This window comes from Salmo trutta, chromosome 36, assembly GCF_901001165.1.
Source record: "Salmo trutta chromosome 36, fSalTru1.1, whole genome shotgun sequence".
NCBI classification, from domain to species: Eukaryota; Metazoa; Chordata; class Actinopteri; order Salmoniformes; family Salmonidae; genus Salmo; species Salmo trutta.
In genome coordinates, this window is record NC_042992.1 from 14,913,145 (window position 1) to 14,930,938 (window position 17,794).

The following is a 17,794-nucleotide window of genomic DNA, read 5'->3' on the forward strand; positions in this document are numbered from 1 at the left end:
CATCACTGGTTTAAATGGTATTTTGTAATATGTTGAAGTCACCCATATCATGCTAATTTAATTGACGAAAAGGTAACAAAAATTGTTATGTAATGAGAAACAATTGGTATTTCAAAAGTACATACGAAATATATGTAAATATTAATCTCATGTTAGATAAACAAATTTGAAGTCCACAAGTGTAGTTGTATGAATGTTAAGAAAGTCCTGAGAATGCATGTGCTATCATTAAAATCCCATTTATTTCAAATTTTTGTTATCAATATGATACATGGTTTAAAGGTTTAAATTGTAAACTGTACAAGATGTGAATTGTAAACTGTACAAGGTTTAAATCGCAAATTGTACAATATGTGAATTGTAAATGTTACAAGGTTAAAATTGTAAATGTTACAAGGTTAAAATTGTAAACTTTACAAGGTTTGAATTGTAAACTGTACAAGATGTGAATTGTAAACTGTACAGGGTTAAACTTGTAAACTGTACAAGATGTGAATTGTAAACTGTACAGGGTTTAAATTGTAAACTGTACAAGATGTGAATTGTAAACTGCACATTGGGAAAGGGAGCCCCTGTAATACAAGTGTCATTGTTCCCCTGTACAGTGTTTACAAATCTGAAATGAGGAACCGGGGGTCCTCCTGTACCTCTGTCCGTTTTTTGGAACTCGAGATAGACCCCCCATATTTCATTTCTACCTCGCTGATAGCATTTATCAGCGACGTCTTGATAAAAACAAAATATGCAACTTAAGCCTGAGCATGGCTAAGCCGCCGAGGAGGACAGGATTACCTGGGGGCTGGCTGGGACAGATATCAGATTGTATTGTCATAAAGGGACCATTAGCCTCTTGGCAAACTGTACCTCAAGCCCCAGATGACAGGCCTTTTCAAGACAGATGGGGGAGAAAATATGAAACTTCAATTCTTGAATAAGTAAGAAAATAAGAAAATAATAAAACAGACAAAAGCAAACATTTATGTTTACCTCTCTAGCATAAATGTATTCAAATTTATATTTGTTGTCTTTATTTGATCACCTATTTTCCTTTGAAAAGAACTGTCCTTTTTTAATAACAGATAGATGGTCGCCATACAAAACACAATGACCCAGACTTAGTGACTGGATGGGATTAAGTTTAATACCAAATATTGACAGACATATCCTGGAAGCATATCAGTCCCCTCAGATTTCCAAAGATAAATCTGGGATTGATTGTATTAATTGGATAGTTAAATACAGTTAATCCGCGCTGATCACTTACTATGTCTCAGGGCATATTCTATTGCTTATTTGACACATTTAGGCTACCACAATTTTCTTGGAATGTCTAAACAAAACAAAAGATTACATTAAACTGAATAATTATTGCAACTAAACTGTGATTTTATCCACACAAAAGAGCAAGATTAAAAAAAGAAGAGAAATGACTAAATATGCAGACGAGGCAGCAACAAGAAAGGCAGAAGTCCCCTGCCAGGCTGTCATCTTTTTCCTGTTCAGCTTTGAGTTGGTCTATTCTTTAGGAAGAGAAGCATTTCTGGCAAGTAGTACAATGTCTGAATGACTGGAGGGGATGGATTGATGGTCAGACAAAGGGCCCCGGGACAGGTTGACTAGACAGCTTCATGTTCCTGTGTGTTGTCACTTTCCCTGGCAGGGAAGAAGAGGTCTAGTCTGTCCCTAATCTGAGGGGGATCAGTCAGGTGGGAGCTGGGGGTCAGTCAGGTGGTGGTGGGGGGCAGTCAGGTGGGGGGTGGGGGGTAGACTAGGCGATGATGGTTCAGACTAGGTACACCCCTCTAATCTCCCTAGCTACTTTTTCTCTCTATGCACACCCTCAGGACCATAGTGTGATCTGGGCCGTGATAAAGGTCCAGGCAGCGACAGAGACAGAATGCCAGACTGGCTGGGCAGGCAAGGTTGGAGTCAAACTCCTCTGTCTCTGTGAGGTGAGGACTTGGTGGCCCAGCCAGCCTGTCCTGAAGGGGTGTATGAAAGGCATGCATTCTCAGAGACGCGACACAGAGAGAAGAAAGTCTGGGAGTCGGTCTGACTCTGGCCAGGCAGCCCTGCTGTCTTACCCTTTATTCCCCCATCCCGCCCTCCCTCTCTTTCCCTCCCTCAGTCCAATATCTGGGAGACTCCAGGCGCCACAGTGTAACTGCAGTCTCAGGTATGCTTCTGCAAGACACTACTACACAATCTCCCCAAGCTTCTATAGTCTAGCTGGGATCAGAGGAGTGATCATCCTACTGTATTATCTGAGCTATTCTATACCAAGTTTCCATTGTTATTCCCCAATTCCTATACACTATACTCACATCAAACGTTAAGAATTCTCACATCAAATTTAACATGATGAAAGTATTTCCTCCAATTTGTTGTGTAGTACAGTATTGGCTTCTTCTTTTCCTTGTTCTGTTCTCTCTCCCTCTATTCCCCTCTAATGTTGTGGCATTGTCATCATGTTTAAGGGTTTAGGATGATTACAAAATAATGTGAAAATAGAACAAGTAAGCAGAGCCTATGTTGAGGTTCACCCTCTGTCAGCATAGTGACAGCTGCAAGGGCAATTTTCATTGTGGTGCATGTGGTTTTGTGGTAGATGTGCTCTCATCTAAACTACATACTAAGCTGTGGCTGCTGGTTCATTATTTAAACAGGCCACAAGGATCATAATGCACATTTGTTCCTCAATGAAAAATCTTGACTTAAATTTGCGGGATTTCTCTGTAAGTTTTGTGGGACCGAATGACTGTGGAGGGTTTTGTGTTTTAAATAGGAAGGATTTGAGTGTGATTATGTGCTGACATAAATGAAGAGATTTATGATGGAAGATTTTAAATGTAGTTGTAGCCAATTATGTAGTTGTAGCCTATTATAATATATATATATATAGGTACCTATATATTATTAATGTTAAAAAAAAAAATGTATATATTTTTTTACGAATACAAAAAACATTCCAACATCAACATACCTGGCTGGCTTCAGGGTCCGAATCCGGAATCCTTGGGAGGTCCCTACTCCATTGAAGTTTAAATGTATAAGGGTTAGGGTTAGGGTAAGGTAATTGTTAGGGTAAGGTTTAAGGTTAGGAACGTCCCAAGGATTCCGGATAGCACTGACTCTGGCTTCAGTCAAAGAAGAAGAAGACCCTGGCTTCAGTCAGTGGAGCGTAGGTGATGTGGACGGCTTCATTGTGTTTGCGGAACACTCTCTGCCAATGCGCACTACCACCACTATCCCATAACTACCCTCGCTGGAAATCCGATCCGTCAGCACAGCGACGCGCAACGAAAAGATAGCAAACATGTCAGACAAGAAACAGACTGTGGATTTGGGATTATTAGAGGAGGACGATGAGTTTGAAGAATTCCCAGCCGAGGGTAAATTCATTATATTTCCATACGTTACTATTGTTCACCCGTTTTTTACTGAATTGTCTCATTTAGTGACTACTTTTAGTGGCAAGACCGGGCCCGACAGTGACTCAGCTAGCTTAGCAAGCTATGTTAACAACATTGAATGAAGTAAAAGTATCTAGCTAGCTAGCCAGCCGCTGCTAGCACACTAGCTAGATACTTTTATGACTTTGAATTGTATTATTCACCTGATTGAACTTATAACGTTAGCTAATTAGCGATTGCACTGGTGGAAACTTTTTATATAGTTAAACATTAGTTAACTAACGTTATCTGTAATGTAAACAACAACGCGCAGCATTTAGCTAAAAGACAGCTAGCGTTAATTAACGTTAGTTACTGTAGCTAGCTAGCTACGTTACTTAGACAACACTAGCTAGTGTAGTATCTAGTTGAGTAAAGGGCCATCCACACCAAGTTTGATAACTTTAACGATAAAATATACATAACTATAAATAACTATAACCTAAACGTTGGGGGGGGGCTCCACAACAGCAGACCGTTTATTGTTCTACTGTACATCTGTCAGTCAACTGATCAACGCATCATACTGCAGGCCATTCACTGCTTCAGGGTGGGACAACTGCAAATAATACTTCAATGTACATGTATGCCTAATAAAAAATAAGAAACTCATATTTATATCTAACAATTCAACAATAATCGCTGTTTATCCCGGGTATCTTTTACATCATGCCTCGTTGCTGAAGTGGTTGGTAAATTGTCAATTCGTTTGGATCTTCTTTTTCTCGGTGCAGCAATGTTATCACTGGCCAAAGTGATCACACCAACACTCACACTATTTAACTTTCCCCGAATGTTCATTTGGCCTATTTTACATTCAGCAATTAACAAGAGCAAGCCTGCTTCACTCCACAAATGCCTAGCATTAAACAAAAATAAGTATACAAATAAATGTCCTATAGCTTTTTCTGGGATTTCGCGTGAAAAGGAATAGCGGGTAGTCTTGCGTAGCCTATATTGCGCATGAGAACAGCTGGAAGAGAGGCTAGAGATGTGTTGTTGAAGTAAGAAGCTAAATACTTGCTACATTAGGCCAAGCATTAGTTAAATATTAGGGCTATAAATATTTGTCAGTGTAAGTAAAAGTTAACATGATTAGGCCAACGTTTTTAGACAAGACAATTTTTTATTTGACCTTTATTTACTAGGCAAGTCAGTTAAGAACAAATTCTTATTTACAATGACGGCCTACACCGGCCAAACCCGGACATTACTGGGCCAATTGTGCGCCGCTCTATGGGACTCCCAATCACGGCCGGCTGTGATACAGCCTGGAATCGAACCAGGGACTGCAGTGACACCTCTTGCACTGGGATACAGTGCCTTAGACCGCTGCACCTAGGCTACAACAACACAGTGCAATGAGGAATGTGTCATTGTTATCAAGTGAGTACACTACTATTGTCTAGGGCTGTGAACTGCAGTGATGTAGTCTAATTTGAATAAACCGCAAATGTCCTGTTTTGAATGCTTCATGCTGAAATAACTGCATACAGCCTAGGCCTGATCATGCAACCGTTGGGATCAGTTATGGGTCTATTCTCGACACTTTACACCTTACAGAAAGGTACATTAGCAGGCTGCTCAGATGTGACCGACCGCCTTGATTCAGTCTTTTGTAGCAACATTTGAAATTGTCTTTTTTACGTTGGATAAAAGCAGAGACGGCTACAAAATGGTATATCATACACATTTGAAGAACTATGGGAAAGTAATTCTGCTTTGAAAGTTGATAGAGTTGTAACCACACTTTTGAGAAAATGGCCTTTGAATGTTTTGGTACCTACTGGAGAGCTCTACTGTCTACACCCATTCAGCATCGTTCACGCCCTCTTAAACTTTAGCCCCACTCATCTCATGTTCAATTTGGTTTAAATAATGCAAAAACAAAGTGTTGGAGAAGAAAGTAAAAGTGCATTATTTGCCATGTAAGAAAGCTAACGTTTAACCTGTTTGGGCTAGGGGGCAGTATTGACAATTTTGGAAAAAATATGTGCCCATTTTTAACTGCCTCCTACACCAACTCAGAAGCTAGAATATGCATATTATTGTTCAGGTTTGGATAGAAAACACCCTAAAGTTTCTAAAACTGTTTGAATGGTGTCTGTGAGTATAACAGAACTCCTATGGCAGGCAAAAACCTGACAAGGTTTCATGCAGGAAGTACCCTGTCTGACAAGGAGTCGTGCGTCTTGCATCTGTTTATTGAAAAGTAAGGATCTTAGCTGTAACGTGACAATTCCCAGGGCTCCGATAGGCTCTCAGAACCCGGGAAATACCTGAAGGTTGACGAGGCAGCCTCAGGCTGAAACACATTATCGCCTTTGGTAAGTGGCGGATCAGAGGACCTTTGAATGAGGCGCGTGCACGATTCGCTCCTGAGGAGAAATTTAATTCGGCTGTTTAGGCTCATTGCATATTCCCGGTCGGAATATTATCGCTTTTCTACGAGATAAATGGCATAAAAATTGGTTTTAAACAGCGGTTGACATGCTTCGAAGTACGGTAATGGAATATTTAGACATTTTTTGTCACGCCAATGCGCCAGACCGTGATGTAGCATTCTGATAGTGTCTAGAACTCACGAACAAAACGTCGCTGTTTGGATATAACGATGGATTATTTGGGACCAAACCTACATTTGTTATTGAAGTAGAAGTCCTGGCAGTGTATTCTGACGAAGAACAAGCAAGGTAAGAAAATTTTTCTTATAGGAAATGTGATTTTGGTGGAGGCTGACCTGGGTGGGTGTCTAAATAGCTAGCCCTGTGATGCCGGGCTATGTACTTAGATTATTGCAAAATGTGCTTCATCCGAAAAGCTATTTTAAAATCGGACATATCGAGTGCATAGAGGAGTAATGTATCTATAATTCTTAAAATAATTGTTATGCTTTTTGTGAACGTTTATCGTGAGTAATTTAGCAAACTGTTAGTAAATTCCCCGGAAGTTTGCGGGGGTTATGCTTTTTCTGAACGTCACATGCTAATGTAAAAAGCTGTTTTTTGATATAAATATGAACTTGATTGAACAGACATGCATGTATTGTATAACACAATGTCCTAGGTGTGTCATCTGATGAAGATCATAAAAGGTTAGTGCTGCATTTAGCTGTGGTTTGGGTTTATGTGACATGATATGCTAGCTTGAAAAATGGGTGTCTGATTATTTCTAGCTGGGCACTCTGCTGACATAATCTAATGTTTTGCTTTCGTTGTAAAGCCTTTTTGAAATCGGACAGTGTGGTTAGATTAACGAGAGTCTTGTCTTTAAATAGCTGTAAAATAGTCATATGTTTGAGAAATTGAAGTAATAGTATTTCAAACGATTCAAAAATCGCGCCACTGGATTTCAGTGGCTGTTACGTAGGTGGGACGAGTTCGTCCCACATGCGCCAGAGAGGTTAACCTCTCTAGGGCAGGTGGCACCAAATCGTCCCACCTACGTAACAGCCAGTTGAATCCTGTGGCGCGATTTTCAAATACCTTAGAAATGCTATTACTTCAATTTCTCAAACATATGACTATTTTACAGCTATTTAAAGACAAGACTCTCGTTAATCTAACCCCACTTTCCGATTTCAAAAAGGCTTTACAACGAAAGCAAAACATTAGATTATGTCAGCAGAGTACCCAGCCAGAAATAATCAGACACCCATTTTTCAAGCTAGCATATAATGTCACAAAAACCCAGAAGACAGCTAAATGCAGCACTAACCTTTGATGATCTTCATCAGATGACACACCTAGGACATTATGTTATACAATAAATGCATGTTTTGTTCAATCAAGTTCATATTTATATCAAAAAACAGCTTTTTACATTAGCATGTGACGTTCAGAACTAGCATACCCCCCCGCAAACTTCCGATGAATTTACTAAATTACTCACGATAAACGTTCACAAAAAGCATAAGAATTGTTTTAAGAATTATAGATACAGAACTCCTCTATGCACTCAATATGTCCGATTTTAAAATAGCTTTTCGGTGAAAGCACATTTTGCAATATTCTAAGTAGATAGCCCGGCATCACAGGGCTAGCTATTTAGACACCCAGCAAGTTTAGCACTCACCAAAGTCAGATTTACTATTAGAAAAGTTTGATTACCTTTCCTGTTCTTCGTCAGAATGCACTCCCAGGACTTCTACTTCAATAACAAATGTAGGTTTGGTCCAAAATAATCCATAGTTATGTTCCATCAGCGGCGTTTTGTTCGTGCGTTCAAGACACTATCCCAATGGTAAATAACGGTCACGCGCACGGCGCATTTCGTGACAAAAGATTTCTAAATATTTCATTACCGTACTTCGAAGCATGTCAACCGCTGTTTAAAATCAATTTTTATGCCATTTATCTCATAAAAAAGCGATAATATTCCGACCGGGAATCTGCAATTAGGTAAACAGCCGAAAGAAAATACAGCACGGGGTCAACTCGGGCACGCGCCTAATTCCTTTGTCCTCTTATCGGCCACTTGGCAAAGGCGATTATGTGTTTCAGCCTGGGGCTGCCTCGTCATCGTTCAGCTTTTTCCCGGGCTTTGAGAGCCTATGGAAGCCGTAGGAAGTGTCACGTTACAGCTAAGATCCCCACTCTTCAATAAACAGAGACAAGAAGAACGACTCCTTGTCAGACAGGCCACTTCCTGCATGAAACCTTCTCAGGTTTTTGCCTGCCATATGAGTTCTGTTATACTCACAGACACCATTCAAACAGTTTTAGAAACTTTAGGGTGTTTTCTATCCAAAGCCAATAATTATATGCATATTCTAGTTACTGGGCAGGAGTAGTAACCAGATTAAATCGGGTACGTTTTTTATCCGGCCGTGTAAATACTGCCCCCTAGCCCTAACAGGTTAACTTGAAATGAAAATTACTTTTGGTCAAAATTAGAAACGTGTAATATCTGAAAGTCTAGCTAGCTACATTATCTTACCCGTATACATCATGGCTGGACGCTTCTCCCTGTCACGGATGCCATGGTTGCCCTTAGTTTGAAGATGTAATCCGGAGACAGGTGTTTTCTCCTTAGCCATCATACTTTAATTCCATACTCTAATTCACTGATTTCAAAACTCGGTCCTCCAGAAAATGGAGCATTCTACTATGCGATACATTACAAAAAATAATGCATTAGACAGGATCACCAACACATACTTACCTGCTCAAATAGACAGTGCTATATGGCAGACCAATCCAAACTCATCTCTCGACATGTCCAGCTCACTCATTATCTCAACCAATCATGGCTAAGGTTGATGTCTTAATGTGGCTAAACCAACTAGGCTCGTAATTTAACAATTGTATTCGTATTTACAGATGGCATACACGTCTGTTATTAAGGCACATGAAAGTTCACATGTTCCAGAAGGCATTTCTGCTCAAAAATGCATTTTGATCAAATGACTCTCCTGTGAAGTAGTGACTCACGACATACGCCTACTTTCCTGAAACGAGTCACTTATGGTGTATTTTGATCACCCCATTGCGCACGCTCTCTCTCCTTTCAAACGCTCATATTTTACATTAAGCAAGCTGGTATCTCTCGTCGATAGGCTAGTAATGGTAAATAAAATGCTTGAATTAAGTGTACAACAAGCTTGTAGTCTAGCTTTTCCTGGGATTATAAGAGCGAAGAGGAATGGCTATAGCTGAGAGGCCCCGGAGAGGCCAGTCACGTAATTGCAAAAGGGAACCATGAAGACAGACAAAAGATATGTAGCCTAAGTTAGAAGCCAGAAAGGTACATTAGCGTGCCAGTCATAGTGTCTATTTTGTCAGGATGTATAGGCGTTAACAGATGGGCCTACCATCGGAAAATATGGAATTCTCATGCGCTGTTTGTCGACATCATTCTCCAAAGTCGTCCTATAATTAATGTGGCCACCAATATGCTCACATATGCACAGTTATTTAGGCAAGTTCACTGTACGCTCTGCCTTAACGTTTTATTGAAGTGGTAATCAATGTTTTCTCGTCGGAGGGATAGGGAAAAGATCACTCTGAAAGTGATCCAAACGATGGCTCTCGTTATCGTTCTCCACTCTTTCTGTAGTTATCATTGCAGTGTGAACGCTCATGTTCACTTGAATTAGAATAAAACAATTTTTTATTCTAGTTATCGTCCTTAATGTGGAGTTTAGAGTTACTTGTTAGCTAGCTAACGTTGTTTCATAATTTGTCTTCATTGTATTTGTCTGTGTTCAGATTGGACGGGTCTGGATGAGGATGAAGATGCCCACGTGTGGGAAGACAACTGGGATGATGACAACGTAGAGGACGACTTCTCTAATCAACTCCGGTAGCCAGACACACCATTCATATATTTACATTTGTATTATTATTTAGCAAACGCTCTAATCCAGAGCGATTTACAGGAGCGATTAGGGTTAAGTGCCTTGCTCAAGGTGACATCAACAGATTTTTCACTATCTTCTTCACGGGAGACACATCGCCCCAATGCTTGGACTAAACATTGACGCGCATCGCTTGCGGCAGGGTTTTGGAAACATAAGGAACATAAACTCAGCAAAAAAAGAAATGTCCTCTCACTTTCAACTGCTTTTATTTTCAGCAAATTTAACATGTGTAAATATTTGTGTGAACATAAGATTCAACAACTGAGACATAAACTGAACAAGTTCCACAGACATGTGACTAACAGAAATGTAATAATGTGTTTCTGAACAAAGAGGGGGTCAAAAGTAACAGTCCTTATCTGGTGTGGCCACCAGCTGCATTAAGTACTGCAGTTCATCTCATCCTCATGGACTGCACCAGATTTGCCAGTTCTTGCAGTGAGCTGTTACCCCACTCTTCCACCAAGGCACCTGGAAGTTCCCAGACATTTCTGGGCGGAATGGCCCAAGCCCTCACCCTCCGATCCAACAGGTCCGAGACGTGCTCAATGGGATTGAGATCCAGACTCTTCGCTTGCCATGGCAGACACTGACATTCCTGTCTTGCAGGAAATCACGCACAGAACGAGCAGTATGGCTGGTGGCGTTGTCATGCTGGAGGGTCATGTCAGGATGAGTCTGCAGGAAGGGTACCACATGAGGGAGGAGAATGTCTTCCCTGTAACGCACAGTGTTGTGATTGCCTGCAATGACAACAAGCTCAGTCCAATGATGCTGTTACACACCGCCCCTGACCATGATGGACCCTTCACCTCCAAATCGATCCCGCTCCAGAGTACAGGCCTCGGTGTAACGCTCATTACTTTGACGACAAACGCGAATCCGACCATCACCCCAGTGAAGAGCACTTTTTGCCAGTCCTGTCTGGTCCAGCGACGGTGGGCTTGTGCCGATAGGCAACGTTGTTGCCGGTTGTGTCTGGTGAGGACCTGTCTTACAACAGGCCTACAAGCCCTCAGTCCAGCCTCTCTCAGCCTATTGCGGACATTCTGAGCACTGATGGAGAGGTTGTGTATTCCTGGTGTAACTCGGGCTGTTGTTGTTGCCATCCTGTACCTGTCCCGCAGGTGTGATGTTCGGATGTACCAATCCTGTGCAGGTGTTGTTACACATGGTCTGCCACTGCGAGGACGATCAGCTGTCCGTCCTGTCTCCCTGTAGTGCTGTCTTAGGCATCTCACAGTACGGACATTGCAATTCATTGCCCTGGCCACATCTGCAGCCTTCATGCCTCCTTGCAGCATGCCTAAGGCACGTTCACGCAGATGAGCAGGGACCCTGGGCATCTTTCTTTTGGTGTTTTTCAGAGACAGTAGAAAGGCCTCTTCAGTGTCCTAAGTTTTCATAACTGTGACCTTAATTGCCTACCGTCTGTAAGCTGTTAGTGTCTTAACGAACGTTCCACAGGTGCATGTTCATTAATTGTTTATGGTTCATTGAACAAGCATGGGAAACAGTGTTTAAACCCTTTACAATGATGATCTGTGAAGTTATTTGGATTTTTACGAATTATCTTTGAAAGACAGAGTCCAGAAAAAGGGATGTTTCTTTTTTTTTGCTGAGTTTATCTTTCATATCAGCGAGTAGTAGTAATAATACAAAAATATATAATAATTTTTAAAATTAAGTTAAATTTACACATTTTTATGTAGTGTTCACCCACTCTGCCCGGAGTAGGTGAAAACGCACTTTGGTGATTTAATTTCCTTATGTTACATTTTACCAAGACAAATATAATTCTTCATGTCATGATTCATTCAGTGGGGTCTTTCTCTAACATATCATTAACATCATATCCAAAAAGTCTGATTTCTAACCTAATACATCTGATAATAAGCACTGAGCTCTGACAGAGCGGAAGCTTTATCCCAGCAACTTTTGAGGATTTGTGGTCGTGTCTTCCAAGTTGCTTCTGCTGGTTGAAAATAGCTACATTTGAATGACACGATCAGAATTGAATGTAAAAGGCTTTGAAAAAAAAAAGCTTGGGGGTACACTCAGTGCTCTGTTGACAGTTCAGAGAGATGCTTGCTTTTGTAAAATATTTTTTTTAAATCTTTGAACAAGAACAGTAACTTTGCATTGATATGAACAGCGTGTACTAAAATATGAACATACTACATGTCATGTCTCAATCTATCTTACCTCTATATTGTTTTATATCCTCTACATTTGAGAAGATGAGTTCAATGATAAGCCTGTCAGGTAGCCTTCATTCTCACACAGCATTCAGCCAAGCTTACACGATGCTATCTTCCTGATTTTTATGACCACGTTTTTTTATCTTCTCTGGCCTCTATTGATTGTTGCTCTAATTTTTACTATCCTACAAGGGTAAAAACTCAATATTTTTTTTGGAACAGATGAGACATGAGGTTTGGACCGTTGGTTTTCTTTGAGGATTATCTACACCAGGGCTGTCCAACCCTGTTCCTGGAGAGTTACCATCCTGTAGGTTTTCACTCCGACCCCAGTTGTAACCAACCTGATTCAGCTTTTCAAGCGGCTAATTATTATAATAAGTTGCGCTAGATGAGGGTTGGAGTGAAAACCTACAGGATGGTAGCTCTTCAGGAACAGGGTTGGAGTGAGAACCTACAGGATGGTAGCTCTCCAGGAACAGGGTTGGAGTGAGTACCTACAGGATGGTAGCTCTCCAGGAACAGGGTTGGAGTGAGTACCTACAGGATGGTAGCTCTCCAGGAACAGGGTTGGAGTGAGAACCTACAGGATGGTAGCTCTCCAGGAACAGGGTTGGAGTGAGAACCTACAGGATGGTAGCTCTCCAGGAACAGGGTTGGAGTGAGAACCTACAGGATGGTAGCTCTCCAGGAACAGGGTTGGAGTGAGAACCTACAGGATGGTAGCTCTCCAGGAACAGGGTTGGAGTGAGAACCTACAGGATGGTAGCTCTCCAGGAACAGGGTTGGAGTGAGAAGCTACAGGATGGTAGCTCTCCAGGAACAGGGTTGGAGTGAGAACCTACAGGATGGTAGCTCTCCAGGAACAGGGTTGGAGTGAGAACCTACAGGATGGTAGCTCTCCAGGAACAGGGTTGAAGTGAGAACCTACAGGATGGTAGCTCTCCAGGAACAGGGTTGGACAGCCCTGATCTACACAATTAATGTATAATTCTACCCATTATTCAAAAGATGCGTTTTTGATTGGACACCCTACTTTATAGGGTTAGTGTTCCGACATGGCCATCTCTCCATGTCACATGGTTTATTTACAGAAGACTGAGGCAGCCACCTGTGCTAATTAGCTGTCTAGCGTGCTTTGAACACCTGTGTGTAAGCTAACTGGGGAGGAAGTGTAGTTTGTCAACTGGAGGCACACACAGTATTGATCTGTTCAAAACTTACTGTAACGTTAGCTAGCACTATCTTTTATTTATTGGAAACATTCTTTCTCGCTGATTTGTAAGATAAGGGACATAGATTTCGAAAACCATTTTGCCAGCAATGATTATTGACCTTTCTAACACAGCGTCGGAATTGTAGTTCACATGGCCAGCTGTAGGCGAAGCGCTAGTAGCCAGCTAGCTACACCTATCACCTTTTACTTATGACAAATCATTGTGCCCCACTCAGCTTCACGCCCCTAGAAATAAGATGAAGCCCTCAGTTAAAGGGATGTGATGCTTTGATCTTTGAGTAGGGCTATAAGATTTGACAAAGGGGAAATGGCTAAATGGTAACTAAAACTAGAGGTCGACCGATTTATGATTTTTCAACACCGATACCGATTATTGGAGGACCCAAAAGGCCGATACCGATTAATCGGCCGATTTTGTTTTCTTTATTTATTCTTTTTTTGTAATAATGACAGTTACAACAATACTGAATGAACACTTATTTTAACTTAATATAATACATAAATACTATCAATTTAGCCTCAAATAAATAATGAAACGTTCAATTTGGTTTAAATAATGCAAAAACAAAGTGTTGGAGAAGAAAGTAAAAGTGCAATATGTGCCATGTCAAAAAGCTAACGTTTAAGTTCCTTGCTCAGAACATGAGAACATATGAAAGCTGGTGGTTCCTTTTAACATCTTCAATATTCCCAGGTAAGAAGTTTTAGGTTGTAGTTATTATAGGAATTATAGGACTATTTCTCTCTATACGATTTGTATTTCATATACCTTTGCCTATTGGATGTTCTTATAGGCACTTTAGTATTGCCAGTGTAACAGTATAGCTTCCGTCCCTCTCCTCGCTCCTACCTGGGCTCAAACCAGGAACACATCGACAACAGCCACCCTCGAAGCAGCGTTACCCATGCAGAGCAAGGGAAACAACTGCTCCAAGTCTGAGCGAGTGAAGTTTGAAACGCTATTAGCGCACACCCGGCTAACTAGCTAGCCATTTCACATCGGTTACACCAGCCTAATCTTGGGAGTTGATAGGCTTGAAGTCATAAACAGCGCAATGCTTGAAGAATTGCGAAGTGCTGCTGGCAAAATGCACGAAAGTGCTGTTTGAATGAATGCTTACGAGCCTGCTGCTGCCTACCACCGCTCAGTCAGACTGCTCTATCAAATCATAGACTTAATTATAATATAATAAACACACAGAAATACGAGCCTTAGGTCATTAATATGGTCGAATCCGGAAACTATCATCTCAAAAACAAAAGGTTTATTTTTTTCAGTGAAATACGGAACCGTTCCGTATTTTATCTAACAGGTGGCATCCCTAAGTCTAAATATTCCTGTTACATTGCACAACCTTCAATGTTATGTCATAATTACGTAAAATTCTGGCAAATTAGTTCGCAACAAGCCAGGCGGCCCAAACTGTTGCATATACCCTAACTCTGCGTGCAATGAACGCAAGAGAACTGACACAATTTCACCTGGTTAATATTGCCTGCTAACCTGGATTTCTTTTAGCTAAATATGCAGGTTTAAAAATATATACTTCTGTGTATTGATTTTAAGAAAGGCATTGATGTTTATGGTTTGGTACATTCGTGCAACGATTGTGCTTTTTTCGCAAATGCGCTTTTGTTAAATCATCCCCCGTTTGGCGAAGTTGGCTGTCTTTGTTAGGAAGAAATAGTATTCGCACAGTTTGCAACGAGTCAGGCGGCCCAAACTGCTGCATATACCCTGACTCTGTTGCAGAGGTGACACATTTTCCCTAGTTAAAAGAAATTCATGTTAGCAGGCAATATTAACTAAATATGCAGGTTTAAAAATATGTACTTGTGTATTGATTTTAAGAAAGACATTGATGTTTATGGTTAGGTACCCGTTGGAGCAACGACAGTCCTTTTTCGCGAATGCGCACCGCGTCGATTATATGCAACGCAGGACAGGCTAGATAAACTAGTAATATCATCAACCATGTGTAGTTAACTAGTGATTATGATTGATTGATGGTTTTTTTATAAGATAAGTTTAATGCTAGCTAGCAACTTACCTTGGCTTCTTACTGCATTTGCGTAACATGCAGGCTTCTCGTGGAGTGCAATGTAAAGCAGGTGGTTAGAGCGTTGGACTAGTTAACCGTAAGGTTGCAAGATTGAATCCCCGAGCTGACAAGGTAAAAATCTGTCGTTCTGCCCCTGAACAAGGCAGTTAACCCACCGTTCCTAGGCCGTCATTGAAAATAAGAATGTGTTCTTAACTGACTTGCCTAGTTAAAAAATATTATAAAAATATACAAAAATTTAAATAAAAATAAAATCGGCAAATCGGTTGTCAAAAATACAGATTGTTATGAAAACTTGAAATCGGCACTAATTAATCGGCCATTCCAATTAATCGTTCGACCTCTAACTAAAACAGTCAAAATTGTCATGCTGATTGTTTAGGCACAGCAAATTTAATCAGGCTTTAGACTCCGCCTGAGTGTACTATTTGGTAATAATAACAAACACAGATAACGTGTCAGTTATTAGGAGATTCAAGCAATGGGCACTATGCAGCTTTCTTAAAAATTGTCTTATAGCTACACATATTGGCCTAGTTTTTTTTTTATGCTCAATAAATGCTTTTAATTTCTCCCACAGTGGTGATCATTTGGTTTAGTGCGGCCATCTATAAAGCATTGACCCTTGAGTTGATGGAATCTTCGTGGAATAGTGGTTCATTCGAATGCTATCGTAGAGACCCGAGTTTCAAAGTCAGAAATGACCACTAGAATTACCCTCCTAAGTCTGTGTTCCAAGTGGGCTACCTGACCTTTCACCTTTCCAACCAAAAGATGATAAAACAAAGCAATTTACAATCTTCATAATATAGCCCTGTTAGTTTACATACAATATTTTGTTTGACTTATTGTGCAAAGTAAGCAAGCCAACTGAACGATTAGGCTATTAGCAATGCTTGCAAGCTTTATTGTCTAGCTAAATTCAAGCTAATTGGTTGAACAGTTGTCAGACGTCTTTCCGAGTTCACCAACTGAGAGCTAGGAGATCCCGAGACGCATCCGAATGCACCACAATCCTGGAAGTCTTTTCTTGTGAGTGGGGCTTTCTGTTGTCTGGGTACTGTTTTCACCCGCTGCTTTCAGCCGTTCATCTTGGTTGTGTCTCTTTTCTTACATAGGGAGACATTAGTCAGCATTATTGCATGTCATTTGTAAATGATTATGCAGGCTTTGAATGATACGGACAGTCTACAATGTGTGCTTTATTGTCAGTAATATATATTCTATGCATTTGCATGCATAGGCTACGCTTGTTGAATAATCAACTAGTGTATTGACTTGAAGTGGCCAGTCTGTACACATTTTTTTTAGTATCCTTCAGACAATAGGGCATTCAAACCTTTGATGGCTGCTAATAAGACATTTATAGAAGACATGGTTGATGACATGATTTATGTTTTAAGCATTTAGCCTTGTACAAGTAGATCTACTTCCTTATAAATCTGTAGCTGTCTGGAGGATATTTCTTCAGTTGGATTTCATAATGCTTTTCTCAATCAACATAGAAGGACACTTGTGCTTTAACCATTGGACTGCTTGGATGTGTCTCAAATGGCACACTATTCCCTATATAGTGCACAACTTAAGACCACAGCACCCACTCTTCCCATAGGGCTCTGGTAAAAAGTAGTGCACTAGATAAGGAAAAAGGTGTCATTTGGAACGAACCCTTTGTAATCATCTCAATTGACTGGTCCTTTTTGTTCTCTCTCTCTCTCTCTCTCCCCGTAGAGCGGAACTGGAGAAACATGGTTCCAAGATGGAGACGTCGTAGTAGCTGCCTAGTGGACACAGCTGCTGGGATTAGATATGGATGGACTTTGATGTTCTGAATGTTATAACTTCACACTTACGATGGAGGATGTTTAACTAAACTCGCTCCTTTTTTTTCCCAAAAAACCTTCACATGCGTAAAGTGTTTGAAAATGTCCCCCTTTGGATGTTTTCATTGTTCTACTGATCAGCATTGATTCAGATAATGTAAGAGTTATGTAAACATTAAAGGTGGTTCACGTACCCGTTGACATACTCTTTATTTATGCACATTTTCCATCTCTTTGGGCATAAAACAGCTGGTCAGTTACAGTTTTAATATAAATCCATATTTTCCAATGTTTTGTTTTACTATAAAGACCACTTTGTGTCCACGGCTTGGGTTTAACATCCGTTTAAATACCACTTTTTGTTAGAGCCATTGATTTGAAACGTAGCTTTACTGCCAGCGCAACACTTAACCTACGTTTTTAATGGTCCAGTAATTATTGGACTGTGTGACACACTCCACATCCATTTTAATCCACAATATGAATGTTGCATGATGTTAGTAAGAGTCAAGTGCTGCACCACTCATCTTTCCATTGTGATGCTCTTGGTTTGAAAACTACCACCCACTTTTCACATGGTCACTCTCCCATAGTAAACCATTTAAATGAGCAGGTGTGTGTCGGAGAGAGAGACTGGGTAGAGATGCGCACACAGGG

General features: G+C 40.6%; 1 protein-coding gene across 1 annotated transcript; it reads left to right on the forward strand.

Annotated features, from left to right (window-relative positions):
- The first annotated feature begins 3,239 nt into the window (after positions 1 to 3,239).
- On the forward strand, positions 3,240 to 17,330 carry LOC115175516 (26S proteasome complex subunit SEM1). The gene is made up of 3 exons (XM_029734800.1): positions 3,240 to 3,392; positions 9,662 to 9,755; positions 17,046 to 17,330. The coding sequence occupies exons 1-3, from the start codon at positions 3,317 to 3,319 to the stop codon at positions 17,086 to 17,088; spliced, it is 213 nt and encodes a 70-aa protein (XP_029590660.1). The 5' UTR covers positions 3,240 to 3,316; the 3' UTR covers positions 17,089 to 17,330.
- The last annotated feature ends 464 nt before the right edge of the window (positions 17,331 to 17,794 follow it).